This window comes from Pollachius pollachius (genome assembly GCF_949987615.1).
Source record: "Pollachius pollachius genome assembly, chromosome: 2".
Lineage (NCBI taxonomy): Eukaryota > Metazoa > Chordata > Actinopteri > Gadiformes > Gadidae > Pollachius > Pollachius pollachius.
In genome coordinates this window covers 33,047,629-33,065,606 of record NC_136935.1, presented here as the reverse complement: position 1 = coordinate 33,065,606, position 17,978 = coordinate 33,047,629, and the positions used below count along the sequence as shown (strand labels likewise).

The window sequence follows — 17,978 nt, the reverse complement described above, 5'->3', positions numbered from 1 at the left end:
CACTGTTCACAGCCCCTTTAAATTTTATACTTCCATTCCAATGTGAGAGTGACAACAAACACATTTTGGAGGAGCTGCTCCACACACTTTAACAAAAGATTGATTTAAACTCATCACTGTGGAACCACACTGGTTCAACCATGTTCCCCACAACCACGACTATATCAAAACGACTGTGAAAGAAGGACTAAAGAAAACGGACTTGACCATATTGTGTACAACATGAGCAGGCTACACAGTCTGCTGTGTTTACGATGCACCAGTGTGCGGCCGGATATTGTAGAATCTGCGTTACTCTGCAGTCGAACAGTTCTGGCCTCTTAGGTCAACTAAGATGGAAGATACACTATGCTGAAAGTAAAGTCAATTGATTTGATTATTGGACTGCTGTTAGTAACTGCAAATTAATGTTCAAATAAATGTGATGTGGTCTTGTCGTAGCTTGTTAATTGATGAATTAATAAAATGTACATGTAAAGGTGATAAGTTACCATTGGACAACAATACGATAAAAATATGTTGTCATAGAGACAGGGAGGGGGAGAGAGAAAAAAATCTATATGTTGTTTCCTTTTAGTCATCTAAAGCTGTGTTTCCTGTTTCTTGTATAATATCTAGCCACCCTACCTTTCTCAGTGCCATATTAATGTAAACCTTTGTGCTTGGGGTAGCCACCCTACCTTCCTCAGTGTCAAAGTCAAAGTAAAGTCAGCTTTATTGTCAATTCCAAAATATGTGCAAGACAAATAGAGGAATCGGAATTGTGTTTGTTTCTGACCCACGGTGCAATAAGGAGAAAAGGATCAAATGTGGTAAAATAAAATTAAAAAACGTAATTTACAATAAATTCTAAATACTGCAAAATAATTCTGATATATATATATCATTTATAAAATAAAGTTAAAAAGTAAATGGATTGAACTGTGCAATACGTGGAACATTATGGGTTCTAAGTCCAGGGTTCTTGGGGGCAAATGGAAAGGGGTTTCAGAGTCCAGAGTTCTTGGGGCCAGAGGGGAGGGAAGGGAGAGAGGGGAGAGAGTTGAGCTGTCATCTAAATGTTAACCTTAGTGCTCGGGTAAACCGGTCACAAGGGAGAAGGCATTCCCTTATGCATTCTTCTAACCCTAACCCTTGCGAGAGAGAGAGAGAGAGAGAGAGAGAGAGAGAGAGAGAGAGAGAGAGTGAGAGAGAGAGAGAGAGAGAGAGAGAAACAGAGTAAGAGAGACAGTAACAGCGACATAACATTTCAAATTCCCTCAAAGGTTAGAAGGTCATGACCGTGACCAAAAAAAGCTCTCCCACTCCTAACTCCGACTCCCAGTTTCCATAGCGATGAATCCAAACAGGCATCAGGTATTACCTGACTAGGAAGGGTAGGTTCCCCTTGGGGAAGTCCTCCTGGGCTGTCCGGACTGAAGTGGGAAGCCTCCGAAGATGAAGCCTCTGTTTTTTAATAACTTTGAGTGCTTAGAGGATTCAGTAAGTGTGCAACAGCAGCCTATACAGTAAAGCGCCTACAAACCTTTAGTTTGTAGGCGCTTTACTGTTATAGTATATATATAGGTTCTTCACCTGTTCAGTTTGGGACATGTTTGCTTGCTCGACCATCTTGTATTCCAGCCGGTTTCCTTTCACCATTGTGAATAATTGAATGACTGTATAGGCTCTCTTTTAATAATACCAGTATTCTTTAGTATAGATTGTATTTGAGTGGGTCTGAGTGATGCTGTATTGTTGACGCGGTCGTAAGGACACACCGTAGCTCTTTAACATCATTGGATGTAAAACTGTGCTTGTTTTGCCAATAAACCAATCAATCAGGATACAGGTTATCCATTGTAGAACACCTCATTGTCCCTGATCTGACCAACAGGGACCTCCCTATCACTGCACAATACCATATCCTTTAAGCACGCTCAGAGGATTTTAACCTGACAACGATTTGGCTCCACCATCTGGTACCGGGGACTTATGGTTCGAAGAAAGCTTAAGGTGCTGTTCTGGTCGGAAACCAGTGGCCCTCGAAGGTTTAAAACACGCTATAGGCCTAACTGCTTTATTCACATTGAAATATAATAATTGTGAGGAGCTTGTCATATCAACTGTAATTTCCAAATACGATGCTTCTCTTTAACAGAGCAAGGTTCTCCTTGTGCCTGTTCAAAGACTGACCCCATTATACACATATGCCTGTAAAACAAATAAGAAAAAACTAAATACACAATACATCTCATCCTGACAGAAGGTCGTCGTTTGATGTGTGCTACCGTCCTTCTTAACATTCAGTTCTTTAAATGGAGATGTTTTGATGCTTCCAAAATCACAGCGGTGATATATACGAGAATGGTAAGGGCAGCAAAAGCTCAGTGTAAACAAAAGCTCGAAAAGAAACACACATACACACACTCCCGTTTGTTTCGCTGGAGCCGGCTTTGGAGTGCGGACGTGAAGGCCCTACGGTTGCCATGCAGGCATACCATTCCATTTAGAGTGATGGAGGTCCAGAGCCGACCGCGGAGCCCAGCCAGGCCTGCACTCCCAATTGGGGATCGGAATATCTTCATTGAATCCCATGCTCCACACTTCTGAAATGTCTGCCATTTCTGCGATACCTGCACTGCGACACCATGATGTTGATGGGTTGATCTTTAAAGACATATACATTGCTTAGTGTGTCATGCTACGTGCTTGGTGATCGTATGAAATTCACATTCTGTATTCTGGATAATATGGTATAAATTATTTGGACATACGTCAAAGGGATGCATAAGGGAACTCATTTGTCGAAATCGCCAGATGTTTTATGTCTCGTAGGCCCTGAAGCCTCCATCTTTCGCCCAATAAAGGCTATTCAGGGACCATCCAAGACCCTGGGTTGTGCATCTACCCTTTTGAAGATGGGACCCGATCCCTGAAGACCACCAGAACTACAACCTCGAACCACTTGTCAGGGTCAGACGGTTCTGTGGAGTCCTACGACGTAGATTACACCAGCGATGATGAGGACTATCTCTCAGACCCAGAACCCACCCAGAACCTCCACTACCTCCCCAACTCCTCACTGGATCGGTCCTCGGACCTGGACCTGCCCCGGTCTCCTCAAGAACCGGGCGGAGGAAGCCAGGAGGATGACGATTCCTCTGGCTATCCCGGGAGTGACCCACACCCTGGCGGGTCTCTGGGGCCCGTACCGGTCGTCCCCCCCAGGTGCCTGGCGGGCCCCGAGCCTCGGCTCTGCGGGGGCTCACCCCGGCTGTGGATCACACGGCCCCACCTCCTCCTACCCCGCCTCACTCTCCCCCGGGTGCGGTGACATGACCTTGACTCAAGTATTGGCCCTGGAGGAACCCCTGGCAGCCAGCAGCAGGTGGCCCCCTGCCAAACCCCTTCCCTGGGCGAGGGTCGGGGTGGGGGCCAGGTGGGAGGGGGCCGAGGATCAGGCGGGGGAGGCTGAGTCTTCAGAAGGAGAAGAAGGAGGAGGGTGCAGGGAAGCACCTCCTGCTGCTGTCTCCTCAGGAATTCTGCCCCAGGGTGCTGAGCCGGCAGAGCAGCGCAGCGCTGAGGTGCAGCGGGCAGACCGGCGCAGACCTGACAGCCACAGGAGACGGCAGGCACGTAAGTAGCGGTCCCCTGACCCTCTCCCTCGCTCTCTCTCTCTCTAACACTGGGTTCTCTTGTGGGGTGAAGGCAGAGGGCGAGCTGCTCCTGGACGGTTAGCTTTTGCCAGATAAACTGATTAAATCATACAATCTTCAATGCATTTTTTTCCAGGTGAAATCGCATGCATTTGTCAATGTGTGGATCATCACATGCAGATATTAGGAGTTACAAAGTAACATTTACGTTTGGTGTTTGGTGCTTGTGCAAGTTATTTAAAGTATGCAGCTTGCACAAACTGCACAAACGTCTAAACCATTTGACCCTACATTATGATAAAAGAAAGTGAACTATGAAATACGGCTAGTGTGGTCAGGAGGCAGTATAACTTTTAATCCCCCCTGTGGGACTCCATGGCAGGGTTTATTCTCCCTGGGGTGTGCTGGTGAGAACACGGACCAGAATAACACAGCCAGCCACCCATGATGAGCCTAGCAGAAAAGCGTTTGACGGACAAGGCCATGTGTTGGCCCTGTCACACGATCCCTCTCCGGGCTCCGGAGCTGGGCTGGCCCTGGAACGTCAGCCAGCCCAGTCCCGCCTCCCGGAGCCCCCTGCCGGCCCGCCGTAACCCAATATGGGGCTTTTATTAGTGGCCTTGCATCAGCGGGAACACATAAATACAGAAATGCAATCATCTATTATTAGTGTTCTTGATGAAGTAAGAACATGAAGGCAGTATTATATGCTGTTATGATTATTATAGTTATTTTTATGATTATTATCGTGATCACTGCTGTTATTATAGTTATTCTTATGATTACTGATATTATTATTGTAAATATTTTATTATTGCTAATAAATATGAATATTGCAAATAATAAACTGCATCATATTATAGAAGTGTTATATGAGTGAGGAAATTCTAATGGTTATTCTTATATATATATATATATATATTTGTACCTATTTCTTTACCTACCGTTTACCTATTGCTATTGTTTCTACAGCGTTATATTACGTTTATGAGGGTTAGATAATATTATATTATGTATTTTCTACGATAATATTATATATTATCCAAGAGTTCCCTACTCTGCTCTCTTAACCTTGTTTACTGTGCTTGACTCTTTCTCTTCTTGTCACACTTTGTCTGGTCCCTCTGTATCATTAACCTCTTTCCTTCTCTCTCTGTCTCTCTCTCTATCTTAGGGCCGAGCCTAATTGAGAGTGAATCAGAAAGACGCGTGAAGGAGACCAAATCTAAATGCAAACGCCTCGCCCTCCTCCTCACTGGCGCTCCAAACCCTCAGAGTAAGGGTGTCCTGCTGTTCGAAAAGTGCCGTCAGAGGATCAGAAGAAACACGCAGGTCAGCTACGGGAACACCTGAAGCCACTTGGACCCTTAGGACCAGGTAGAGGGAGATCCAGGCCACGTAACCGCGAGCGATTCAGAGCCGGAGGAGGACTACTCTCCCCATCGCTGAGAGCACGTCGTGTACCCGTACTGGGGAAAAGGGTGAAGACATGGAGGGACTGTCCGGCACCGAGGGCAAAGGGGTCATGATGTTCGCAAGGCGGCGCCAGAGGCTGGAAGAGATGGCTCTGGAGCAGGAGGAGGAGCTGAGGAACAGAGCTCAACCGCCACAGGAACCAGAGCCACCGATCCATCAGCAAACGGAGGAAACGTACATGCAGTCTGCTCACCTAGCCCCGCAGCAGGCCTATGTGGATACAAGTCCCCAGCTAACTCCACAGCAACAGGAAAATATTAAACCGATGACGAACCAGATCCCTGAGCCAAAGCCTTTGGTGCCCAACCGAACGGCCAAGCCCTTCGGGTTTATAAATAGTCGAGGGGCTACCATGCCGTCAAGCGTTAATGCCCCTGTGGCAAAGAAACATGAACTGAAATTCAAGGTACCGGTGCCTGTCAACACCAGCGCACAGGTGTGGTCCCCCACAGGGGACATCATAGCCTCCAGGGATGAACGCATATCGGTTCCGGCCAAAAATGCGGGCAACCTCCCAGGGTCCAATAGGAGAGTTGCTAGTAAACACGTGTCGTCGGACCATCAGCTGCAGAACCGGGGAGACAGGAAGTCCTACATCGAAACCGAGGAAGATTTCTTCAGTCTGGGTGCTGAGGCATGTAACTTCATGCAACCGATGTCAGTGAAACTGAAGATCCCCCCTCCGGTGGCGCCCAAGCCCACTGTCAACCAAAACCGGCAAACCTGGTTGAGCCCCCCCTCAGAGCCCTTCAATCCACCAAGAAGTCCAGTGTCGCCACCTTTCTCCAACGCCGCTGGGCCTCAAGGCCAGTCTTATGCACCACAGCCGGCCTGGTCCCAGCCTCAACCTACTCCCAATAATGCGCCATTTCAGACCACCAATAATGCCTGGGCACCAGTGGGTCCATCTGCACAGAATCAACCCCAACCCACCAGAAATAGCTGGAGTGCGCAGCCGACACAGCCTCCTGTGAGTATTAAGGCTGTCAGTCCAGCTGCTAGCCCAGCCTACCCACTCTCATCGTCTTCATGGATTAAGCCAAACAATGTTGCTAACTCTACTGCCTCTTGTCCACCACAACAAAGGCAGCAACCAAAGGGGGCAGGCCCTACTCCCAAGGCTCAGGGTCTAGCCAGGGCTGCTCAGAGTCAGAAGGCCGATGGACAACCTATGATGGGGAAAGGTGCAGAGCTGTTCGCTAGGAGGCAGACCCGAATGGAGAAGTTTGTGGTGGACGGCGAAACGGTGGAAGCGAACCGAGCCAGATCGACCTCCCCCGCCCCCTCTCTGCCCAACTCCTGGAGATACTCTTCAAATGTACGCGCCCCGCCGCCCCTATCCTACAACCCCATCCTCGCTCCTTTCTACCCCCCTGCCGCCACGAAGCAACCCCGATCAACAAGTCCGAATATCAAAGCCAAGACCAAGGACAAGCCTAAACCCAAAAAGCACCTTAGCAGCTTGGAGGTGATGCAGCATCAGCCCTATCAGTTGGACTCTTCACTCTTCAGATATGAAGCAGTCTCTGAGAAACAGAGTCATAGCCCAATACCATCACCAGCACCTGAGATTAACCCAGTCCCTAGACCTAGAAAACCCAGATCTGCCCCTTCTCACTCTCTTAGAAATAAATCTGGTGCCACCGGCCAAATTAAGCCCAATGCCCCTTCTGGTTCTCCCTCAGGAATGGTAAGTTCCCCAAACCCTCCTAATCTCCAGCACACCTCTTCATCTGAGCCTCGCTCACCTGTCAAACAGCTGGATGCCAAGCCCATGGCCACATTTGCTGCCCCCCAGCACAAATACCAAAAGCCGGCTCCAAGCAGCCAATCCCTGAGCACGCCCAATCAGCAAGCTGCTGTCGCTTCCTGCTTAGCCCTTTTCTCTCCTGCGTCGCTCATTGCTCGAGGAGCGCGACAAATGGCTCCCAAGCCGACCTTTTCTGCCAAGAAGCCGGTGCTTAACAAGCAGTGGCGGCAAGTTGCAGTTCAACTGTAGTCTCAGAACATTGGTTTATTCTGTGCCAATATGGCAAAAAAAAAAAAAAAGTAGCTTAACATTCTACGTTTGCACCTTAATGACATGGCATCTCAGATTTTAAATGTCTGTTTTTCAGGGAAACAGATTTCGTTTTAGCTTTGCCAAAATGTTTGCTACTCCTAAACAATGTAAAAAAGAAAGAAAGGAGGAGTTGTCTCCTGAGTAGTTTGGACATTGTAATGCTTTACCTACCGCTACTTCTCAGCCAAACCTAGTGGTGTAGGGGGGTTAGGGTTATCATCAGGAATAAATATGAAGAAGATGAATTTGCTTTGTCAGCAAAGTCTAACTTAAGTGGTGTGTTGGAGCTGCTCAAAATAAATAAGGCTTGCATATGGCTTAGCACTCTCACGATGTGCTCATGTGCACTCAATACATGTGCCCTAGCGATCTCTACCATATTTTAGATTTTGTTTCAACATAAATTACATCTAAATGTCACCAATGTTGCGTGAAAGTAATAGTCTAGGGCCATAAAGGTAAGCCTTCTGAACATCCATTATAGCTGTGAGTAGGACTTCTTGGCTCCACGATTAGATCAAGTGAAACCAATAATCCATGGTATCATTTATGATCATAGTTATACTGTAGTCAATTACTGTGATGGGGAATGTGTACGCACTTCTTTTGGGGATGCATATGATTGCAATTCTTCAGTCTCATTCCAAACTTGAATGGTGCAATCAAAGCTTAAAGCGTTGTATGATCAATATTATTATTATTATTATTATAGTATACTCATAGTTATTTGTGATCACCAACCCTAACAATTTTAACTGTTGATATGTGGATTTTTATATCATAGTCGTTTTAGTCGTACAACTGTCAGTGTACGAAACCGCACATTTGTCATCTCTAGCCTTGATGGTAAACTTGAGCTCATTAGCACTGCTATTGAGTTGTTAAATCGATTTTCCAAATCGTAGACTCTCCTTCTCATTTCTCCCTATTTGCATCTTTCTGCCACCATCATTTTCTGCACTTCTTGTTCTGCACAAGCTATTAAAATCTCTTTGGCCTCTGTCGGTGTGTTTTCTGTGTCTTATAAAGCTCTCTTTTCATGCGCCTCCTTTCCACCTGCACTTCTTGGTTCTCTGAATTCATTCGTATTTCCGCAGTTTTTTCCTCCTGTCTTGCAGGAGTTAGCCACAGTTTTCACGTCTTTCAGTGACATCCGTTACAGAGGTCCACAGATGGAAACTTTCTTCAGTTACTTAGTAACAGAAATTGGAACCAAGGGTATAAATATCGTTGCTTTGGCTGACATTATCTCTCACCCTGTATGATCTTGTCATGTTTTGTGACTTCACTCCTCAGCAAGTCCATCAGGTCACGATCTTTGGAATTATCATGTCGAGTTCAGAAGTATAAAGTATTGAAACCTTATTTGTTAACTGAAAAGGGAATTGATACTTTTTGTCTTTTCTATAAGGTGAATAGACACAATATTGGCTGCAGGATATAGAGGCTGATCGACTCCCAGCTGGAAGGTTCTGGGTTCGATCCCTGATATCCGCAGTCTATCCGTCTTCATCCTTGAGCAAGATGTCCTAACCTGCTCCTTGATGAAATGTATCTAAATTAAATGTAGCTTGCTTTGGACAAAAACTGGTAAATATATAGTTCCATACAAATTAATTCCTTTTTTTAAATGTCTTTAAATATTCCACTTCAAGTTTTTCCAACTTTGACAAGTAAGTAAAAATCTCTCGGATCACTCTCCCATTTTCTATATGTTTTAAAATGCCCCACATTCGATCTTAGACATTTTAAGATGACATGCCATCATGTAAAGTAAATGATCAAAACTTAAGAAAAAATAGATAAGAACTTATATACCTTAGAACAAGAGACCTGACACCTGGTTAATTTACAACAAGGTCAGCCTTCTAACCTATATACTTGGTTAGATTCCATGGTTACTATAGGGTCACAGAGCCATCTTCATACTCTTCCCTGCAGACACACGGGTACAGACACCCTGCCACCTGTCAACAGGCCAGACGGTGGCAGCAAAGCCTGCCACACAAACCGCCACGTTGGCAACACCCAAGCATCCACCTTTGTTTATTTTAATCTCCAGGCATACGGCCGGAGCTACTCCATGACGCTCCCCGCCCGGCTGCGGCCCCTCCACTCTCCAACGACCAGGTTCCAGGCCTCTCTCAGGCTGCCTCCGCAGAGGCAGGCCTCCTGGCAGGACGTGCCCTTGAAGGCCCCTACGCCCTGGGAGGCAGCGTGCCGCAGCCCCCTGGGCTCCGTGGACGAGGCCTTCAGCTTCCAGAGCATCCCGGACCCCGTGGCCCCCGGCCTTAGGGCCGGGGGCCGCTGCCACTCTCTGCCGGAGCCCCCCGCCGACTGGACCCACCGGGTGGCCCTGGAGGTACCCTGCTCTCCGGGGCCCAGGGGGGCCTACTGCCACCCGCATCCCGCGGCCCAGGCTCCGCCTGCCTACTGCGGCCCCCCCTTCAGACGAGGAGGTCGCCTCTCGGGCGGAGGCCGGATCTTTCTGGGCTTTATGGAGTCCCACTGATTCCAGGGGACAACTCATTTCCTGATATATTATATATTAGTTATGTCTTATACACTTTTACAGATGAAGTAATAACACAATATTAATTCCACATGAGACACCAGCCCTTTGCTTAGCATTGATAGAGTAGGAACAATATATTGGTCACCAAGGAGTGTGCTTTAGGAAAACCCACCATCATTTCCCTTTTGATGTATTCAGTACAACTAGAACAACTTGACCTGCACCCGTGTCGTCAAAGTGGGTGCAGGTTTGGAAATTGGAACGTGTTATATTTGATCGTCGATAACACGCAGTTATCCAGGATGGAATCAACAAATGAATCTGAATTGCTGGTTCTCTAACTTGTCAGTTAGAAAACCACGGAGTAGCAATGTTTCAAAGTGATGGCAGAGTAAGTAGAGTGCATTTATAGGAATGTGTTACAGATGTTGAGATAAAAAGTAAAAAGAGATTAAACCTTTGTAGACTACAGGGTCGATAGTAGCATACACGTTATTAATATAATCATATTAACCTTGATTTTACATCAGTTAATATGATTGTATTAATATATACATATTAATACAATCATATTAACTGATGTTATATTAAGGTAGTTACACAGAGCTTGTATTTCAAATGTCTAAACATTAGTTATGTAAGTCTGTGGGTCAAAATGAATCAGTACTTTAATCCGAATAGACTGTGAGACTATATGGAAACGTTTATAAAACATATGTCATCGCAGTATTTCTGTGTGTCACATTTGTTATTAAGAGGATGAACTTTGCACATGTAACTAATGGTGGGCTATGTGGAAACACTGTGTGTGACACTGAATTCACACAGAACTATGGCTCTCTGGTTAATGTTTAGGGTTAGGGATAGCTCTCAAATGGACCTCCTCACACACCGCACAGGATTATTGTTTAATCTCACTCACCAGAATGTAATGTCACACTTTTGAAACACAGTGAAGTTTCTAAAGGTTTTGAAGGGCCGACGGGATGTAGCACAACGCTGTGTTGCTGTCTTGTACTTCATCATATGTCATTATGAATGAACAGTGTTGAACAGTATTTTGCAGTGAGTATTACAACATCCATTATGTTATTTGCACTAACTACATTGCAAAGTACTTAGTGGCAGTCGGTGTGTTCGAATTGGATGTAGTATACACTAGTAGGGCACATGATTTTAACACCAATAAAACATTATTTTATTTAACCTTGACTAAAGAGTGTGTTTCTACCTGAATCAGGATATCCTCTGTCAACTGTGAGGTTGGCTGTGAGGATGTTAGAAGTGTCTTGTTCGGCACCTTGGAGAAGACAGGTTGTTTCTGGACTAGAACCCCAAGAGCAACAATCTTCCTGTAGGCATCCTTGCGCAGGATGACGAACCCCTACCTTCAACTTAACAACCTGTCTCTGTACTGTCTAACCCCTACCTTCTCCTCAACGGCCCGTCTCTTTACTGTATATCCCCTATATGCTCCTTAATACCTTGTCTCTGTACTGTCTCCTAACCCCTACCACTTCTTAACGACCTGTCTCTGTACTGTCTCACCTCTACCTGCTCCTTAATGGCTTGTCTCTGCACTGTCTCACCTCTACCTGCTCCTTAGTGACTTGTCTCTGTACTATTAAACCCCCTACCTGCTTCTTAATGACTCATCTCTGTACTGTCTCAACCCCTACCTGCTCCTTAAGGACCTCTCTCTGTACTGTCTCACCTGCTCCTTAATGATATGGATCTAAAAAAGTCACTTCAACCTTTGACTCGGTGCTGAACACTTGGCCTTGGATCAAACTGTTAAACGATTTCTAAACAACTTGTTCTGAACGATTGGTGCTCAGTGTGACTAAACGTTAGTAAATAGTGGAAGGCAAGTCTCCCAAAGAGTGCCATGGTGCAGAGGCATTACTATTATTCCTGCTCTGTCCTCCCACCCCCCCCCCCCCGGTAACTATACTTGTCTCGCAGCGTTTGTGAGTGGTTTTGAGTGTTTGGCAGTTTAAATTTAGCCTATTGATGTAAGCTGCATTCCAGTGACAACAGACACAGAGACACCCACAGCCGCTTGCCTTCAGTCTCCCCCAGTGTGAAGATCAGGGAAGATCACGGTACCTATGGTGACCCCTGAGTCCTATCGTCTCTCCTCCAGGAACTAGTCAGCACCCCAGGGACTCCCTCAAAGGTATGTGGGCCTTTGGAAGAATGCTTGGTGTGAATGTGTGTGATTTGGGTGTTTTTTGGTTTTCAGGTTTTGAAAACTTTGGCTTATCTATAAACTGGAGTATCAATACGGTCGTTCATCTGTTGATTATTAAGGACGATAGACGCACATGTTTAAATTAATATGGATTTTTTTTTTGTTTAGTTATTAACACAAGGAGTTTTTAATCTCAGAAAGGTTTCATGTTTTAATAACTGGACTAAATATAAACGCTTAAATCCCTGTTTGGCATCACGTTGCAAGGTCATGAGATTGGATGACAGATCACTGTATGATTCAATTTAATTTTCCCATATAAAAATATATACACATTTATGCAAATTAAAATGATTTATCGTAAGTTTGGCTGATTGTTACAATAACAAATAAGATACATTCATTGATATATTTTAACAGCTTCTAGATTTTAACAAGATTAGGTTATTAATAGCAATCTCTACAGTATGCATAGTTTGAGGTGAAATGCAATACCGGTGATTTATTTTGTCAAGCTAAATAAATTAATAATGCATAGTAATTGTAGGACTAATTAGAACATTATTAATGAAACTATTTGGATAAATGATAAATACGTACTTAATGTATCATCATACAGGCATCCTTTTAATTATCTCGAAGAGAAAGACCATGGATATGAGATGGCTTATTTACTTGGAAACGCTATTAAATCTTTCTTTTAACTGGAAACTGGAGGGAGCTCTTGTGAGGAATGACTTGTGTTGGATTACATAACCAGACCATGAAAGCGAGACAGGGATCCATTTATTCACTTCAGATAAGCCCTCAAATCCCCAGTGGGCTATATAGGCTAAATGCCTGCCTTAAAGCTTCTTCAATTACCACCATTTTCTGCAACAATAATTTAACCTATAATACTCTAGCCACAATTCAATCCCTTGCGGACATAAGCACATATCCTAAGCAGTGTATATTTTGATTTAAATGCACTCCTAAAATATGTCTGTTTTTATTCAGTTGGGTAGAACAGCAAAAAGAGCCAGCTGTGTTTTGTGTTTCCTCCAGCGCTCCCTGTCAGGGCCTTCCTCCTGAAGCCACCATGTCTCAGTTCTGTACCATGCCGGCGGGAGAGAGGAAGAGCAATGCTGCCGCTCTCTGCCGAGAGGTCCATGGGACCAACGGTAGGATTGAAGGATCTGCTTGGCCTCAGACAAAGTAGACGCACTGAAACAGAATGGCGCACAGAGCCGATTTATCTTCAGTTGACAGTTATGTCAGAAGCTATTCTCCTGCGAGGCCATGAATAAGCTAATGGGATAGTTTAACTACCTATCCTTTTGTCGTTGTCCTTTTTGGAGGGGCTATTTCGGGTGGGAGGGGTTGGGGTGGGGGGGGGGGGGGGGGGGGGGACTGTGGACCAACTGGGGGTGGTTGTTTGGCTAGGCTAAAGGTCCTCGACAGCTGTGACGCATTCCCTGTACAGTGGGAGCGAGAGCATCCTGTTCGTGCTAGGCGGGGTCTCAAGTGCAATGACGGACGCGTTTCCACTGCTGGGTTCAATGTGAAATGTTAGGGATGTCAAGTCCATGGGGTCATGTCCACCGATACACGGGCTGACGGCTGGACAAGGAGCTGGACTGCTTATTTCAAGCAGTAGGGCCTATTTTAAAAGTATGTTTTATTTGGTGTTTCAAGGTATCCTATACACGCTGTTCTGGTCAAATGTAGAAACAAACAAAACAACATACAAACGGAAAGGAGATCTATTTTTAGATAATCATTTATTCCGAAATAATTACTGGCTTGCATGTCATCCATAATTCACGGTCTCAGTGACAGTTCCGATGACAAAAACAGCACATAAACCAGGGAGCGCTACAGTGAGCGCACACACAAAAAACATGGGCCGGATACTGGTCAAGGCAATGGAGTCGGACTGGGTGGAGATTTCTGGGTTTGAACCCCCATGTCCGCAGTCCGACCTGTAGCCGTCATAGAGCAAGACTCATGCCATTTGAATAGTGAGCAGTACACAGTGCTTGTTGTGCTCCTGGAGGCCTGGCCATCGACCTGGGGAAGAAGCTGAGCACCCCGCAGGACATCATGCTGGAGGAGCTGTCGCTGATGTCCAACCGCGGCTCCCGCCTCTTCAAGATGCGCCAGCGCCGCTCCGACAAGTACACGTTTGAGAGCATCCAAAACGAGGCCAACATGTTCCATGTGAGTAGAGCCCTGGTGATGCCTTTACCAATGATAACTCAAACGTAAATAATGCTAATTTCTCAGTGTGTTCCATGTTAGTAGTACATAGGTAATGTTCATATGAATAGTAACAGCAACAACAATAAGGAAAACAAACAGCTTTCCAAATTTCCCATCTATATTAATACAGTTCATCTGATCTTAACATTAATAATTATATTACAATTGATCATAACAACATTATCAATATCATTGGATTAATATGATTGAATAGCCCCTTTATTGATATAGTACCCTTCAATGCAGGACCAGTACTAGTCAATTCCATTGACCAGTACCCTTCAATGCAGGACACAAAATGCTTGATAATACAAGTTGGATGTAGCAAGGATAAAATGAGCACAGTATATGGTGTGATTGACATTAACACAGACATTTGACATCAATGAATTAAGGTGAATGAAGAAATTGTGTAACCGAAGGACTTCACAATCCTCAGTAGAAAGACTTGAATGTGATGATGTGGGGCATTAGAGATGTTGATCTGAAACCTTCAGCACACACAGGAGCGTTAGAAGGCATTAGCCTGAGTGGTCCTCAGGTATGGCGTTTCGCGGGCAGTCCCCCTCCTATCGCTGTGCTTTATGTACGCGTGTCTGAGCACGTGCACACCAGAGATCCGTACACCCGTTATCTTGTGTTTGGCGTGTGAATTCTCTTGTGTCTATACTTGTGTGCACGTGAGTTGAATGAAAAGAAAAAGAAAAACATGTCTATTTGCAAGTAGTTATCCCTCTCGCATGGCTCATTGTCTCTTCCGCAGAATGACCCTTTAACTCAGAATGCTGAAATCAATGTAGATGGAGAACACACGTCTTTCACTACCGAAGATGCTGCTAATGCCAATAGCATTGCAACAGGTAATTACAAAGACAATGACGAATGTGAATGTGTGTTGTATCATCTGGTTTTCTAAACCTCCAATTGGTTGGGTCAGTAACCCCTATGATTAGCCTGATGCATGTGTTTTTTGTATGTATTTTCTGAGAAAAATACAGTATGTTGTGTTTCAGAGAATTGTGCAACTAGCCTGACTGTGAAACCGTAAAAAGGGATTGTGCCGTCGACTGCACTAACAATTGATTCCTGTAAACGGCTGCTGGTGAGCAGACTTCGTCCCTGTGTGTAATCCGATATGACGCTGCAAGGTGTATACCCCCTTCAATTTAATGAAGTGCTTTTTACGCACTTTGCCAGCATGCACTATTTTAAGACCGTGAACAGGCACGGCTGACACATGACTGCGTTGCCTAGGTGACATGCAGTGGTTCATCATTCTAAAAGCACTTCTTAAAAATGCCATGAGGTCTGTTTTTTTTGCAGGCACAGGAGAAAGTCGTGCTCAGAAATGATGACTTTTTGTGTGAATTTCTTTGGAAGACCCAGCGGCAGAGGGCGGCGGTGTCCAGGGCGTGTCCAAATGTTATTACTCGCCGTGGGAACAGGCTATCATCCATGACCCTGACCTGGCCGAGACCCTCAACATGAAGATGCCGGTGCTCGGGCCCAGAGCTGAACTCATTGACTACAAGAGCTTTAACCGGTAAGAGTATATAGTATGTAGTATGTAGTATATAGTAGTATATAGATAAGAGTACAGTATATTTTATATAGTTTATCGTTAAGAGTATAGTGTATATTGAATAGGATATAGATAAGAGTATAGTATATACTATATACTAAATAGTTAAGAGTATAGTATATAGATAAGAGTATAGTATATAGATAAGAATATAGTGTATTGATAGAGTAAAGTATATAGTATATAGATAAGAGTATACTATATAGTATATAGACATGAGTATAATATATAGGATATTGATTATGTATAGCATATAGTATAAACAAGAGTAGAGTATAAATTACAGCTAAGAGTGTAGTAAATAGTATAGGTAAGAGTATAGTATATAGGTATGAGTATAGTAAATAGAATAGGTAAGAGTATTCAGAGTGTTCTCAGCGTAGACATACGCTACAGGGAGCAGGATACTCTAGCAGTGTTTTGGGTTTTAACCTCTCGACTCCCAATGGAAATGTCCTGGGTTCCATCTCCAGTTCTTCCGTCCACCTGAAGCAACCCCCCCCCCAAACACCTGCTCCTAATAACATGTATGTGAGAACCAGGGTCTGCTAAACAAGAGCACGGTGTGTATTTGCGTCCCCAGGGTGGCCACCCCGTTCGGGGGCTTCGAGCGTGCGCCCAAGGGGATCCGCTTCAAGCTGCCGGAGGTGGACCTGAACCCGCCCAGCTACCCCGAGCTCCAGCAGCCTGAGGCCCTGCGGCCCACCTTCAACAGGACGGCCCAGGGCTGGATCTCTGACGGGACCGGCCCCTTCATCTCCCAGTGCCCTGCCGTGCAGCCCGAGGGGATCCCAGAGTCTGAGGACCTCTAGAGAAGGCTTTCTGGGGCCCCTAGCAGGTCCAAGGCCCCTAGCAGGTAGCAGGTCCGGAAAGCCCTGGGGGGGTGCACAAAAATAAATGAAATAAAAAGTATACATGATCTGCACCGCTCTGCAAAGGTTGGGCGTGGAGTCTGGTCAGCCCCCTTCTGTTCTGTGTTGTTCTGTGGCACACCTACTTAATTAGTCCTGACACCCACACTCTAACACCGGAACCATCGTCTCCATGTGGGCCTTATTTACCTGCCCGCCGTCTTGGTTCTCAACGGTAGCTGGATGGGGGAACTGAATGTGGATATCAGTTCCTCCACCCAGGAGAACCAATTTGGAACCAAAATGGCAACTAGAGGAATATGGCCCATTGTACCTTTTTGATGTTGATGACTTTTTGGTGTCTAACAAAATGGCTGGTCTTTGTAATTTTCTCCATAAGCTTGGCTTTAGCTTGTAATGCTAGGTTTGACCCTAGTTGAATTGAGTGAACTAAGTTATGTATTATCAAACTATTGGGAAACAGAACTTTAAAATGTTGGGCTTATCCGAACATTTCTTATATGTTAAACTGTTATCTGTTCATCTGTGATAGGACTGGGAAAAGAGAAAACTAAAAATGTATTCTTGATGTTTGAATCCTGAAAACAATGTTTGAAATTTTTGTGCTTGATTTGGGACTGCTTGTGTTGTTGTGTATTTAATTGTGGACTTCTTGCATGTTGAACAATGCCCCCAAGTCAAGTTGATGAGTACTTTTATCACACAGTGACAGATGACTTCTAAGCACCCCCTTCGTAGCATGAACCGGACACTATAATGAAGGAATGTAATGTAAATAGCAACATGCACTATATGAACACACAGTGCTTTCCAAAACAGATGAAGAAATGCTGCATATGTTCAAATGAAAAGAATGTAAATAAAAGTCAGATTTTATGGTGACATACCAATAATAAAATCCACATCAAATGAAGAAACGTTCAGAAGTATTACATTCCATTTGAATAAATAAAACAATAATAGTGTACTAAGCCTTAATTAAAGTCAAGAACAAATGGAATATTGTCCTGGAAATCTTGAATGAAGGACAAATGGAAGAGAAGGCTGTAGTGCTGAAAGGTCAGGCGGTGAGTAGGACACCCGTTATCCAACTGACGATTTTTGATAGGCCTTCAGGCTGGCTCAAACCAGCCTGAAGGCATATCAAAAAGTTGGATCACCTATCAACCCCCACAGCAAGAACCACGATGTTGGCTTCCTTTCACTGGAGATACTTCTGGCAAAGAAATGCTACAGTGAAAATGTAACGCAGAACTGCTTGAAAAACAGGAAATTTGATCTCAGCAAACGATGTAAACTGATTACTGAACTAATATTGCATACATATTGAACACATATTGCATGGTATAGGGCCTATTATATAATATTAGTATAATATTATTTGCTCTTTTTACT

At 44.7% G+C, this 17,978-nt stretch overlaps 1 protein-coding gene across 1 annotated transcript; it reads left to right on the top strand.

The window, feature by feature from the left end:
* The first annotated feature begins 11,775 nt into the window (after positions 1-11,775).
* On the top strand, positions 11,776-17,394 carry myoz2b (myozenin 2b). The gene is made up of 6 exons (XM_079729932.1): positions 11,776-11,870; positions 12,933-13,048; positions 13,924-14,087; positions 14,893-14,989; positions 15,510-15,672; positions 16,295-17,394. Exons 2-6 carry the CDS (start codon positions 12,967-12,969, stop codon positions 16,521-16,523), a joined length of 735 nt encoding a protein of 244 aa, XP_079586058.1. The 5' UTR covers positions 11,776-11,870; positions 12,933-12,966; the 3' UTR covers positions 16,524-17,394.
* Positions 17,395-17,978: the final 584 nt, after the last annotated feature.

Coding starts and splice junctions, on each gene's coding strand:
- myoz2b (XM_079729932.1), top strand. CDS start 12,967: ATGTCTCAGTTCTGTACCATGCCGGCGGGAGAGAGGAAGAGCAATGCT. Junction 14,088..14,892: donor ACGAGGCCAACATGTTCCAT/GTGAGTAGAGCC, acceptor TCTCTTCCGCAG/AATGACCCTTTAACTCAGAA. Junction 14,990..15,509: donor TGCCAATAGCATTGCAACAG/GTAATTACAAAG, acceptor TTTCTTTGGAAG/ACCCAGCGGCAGAGGGCGGC.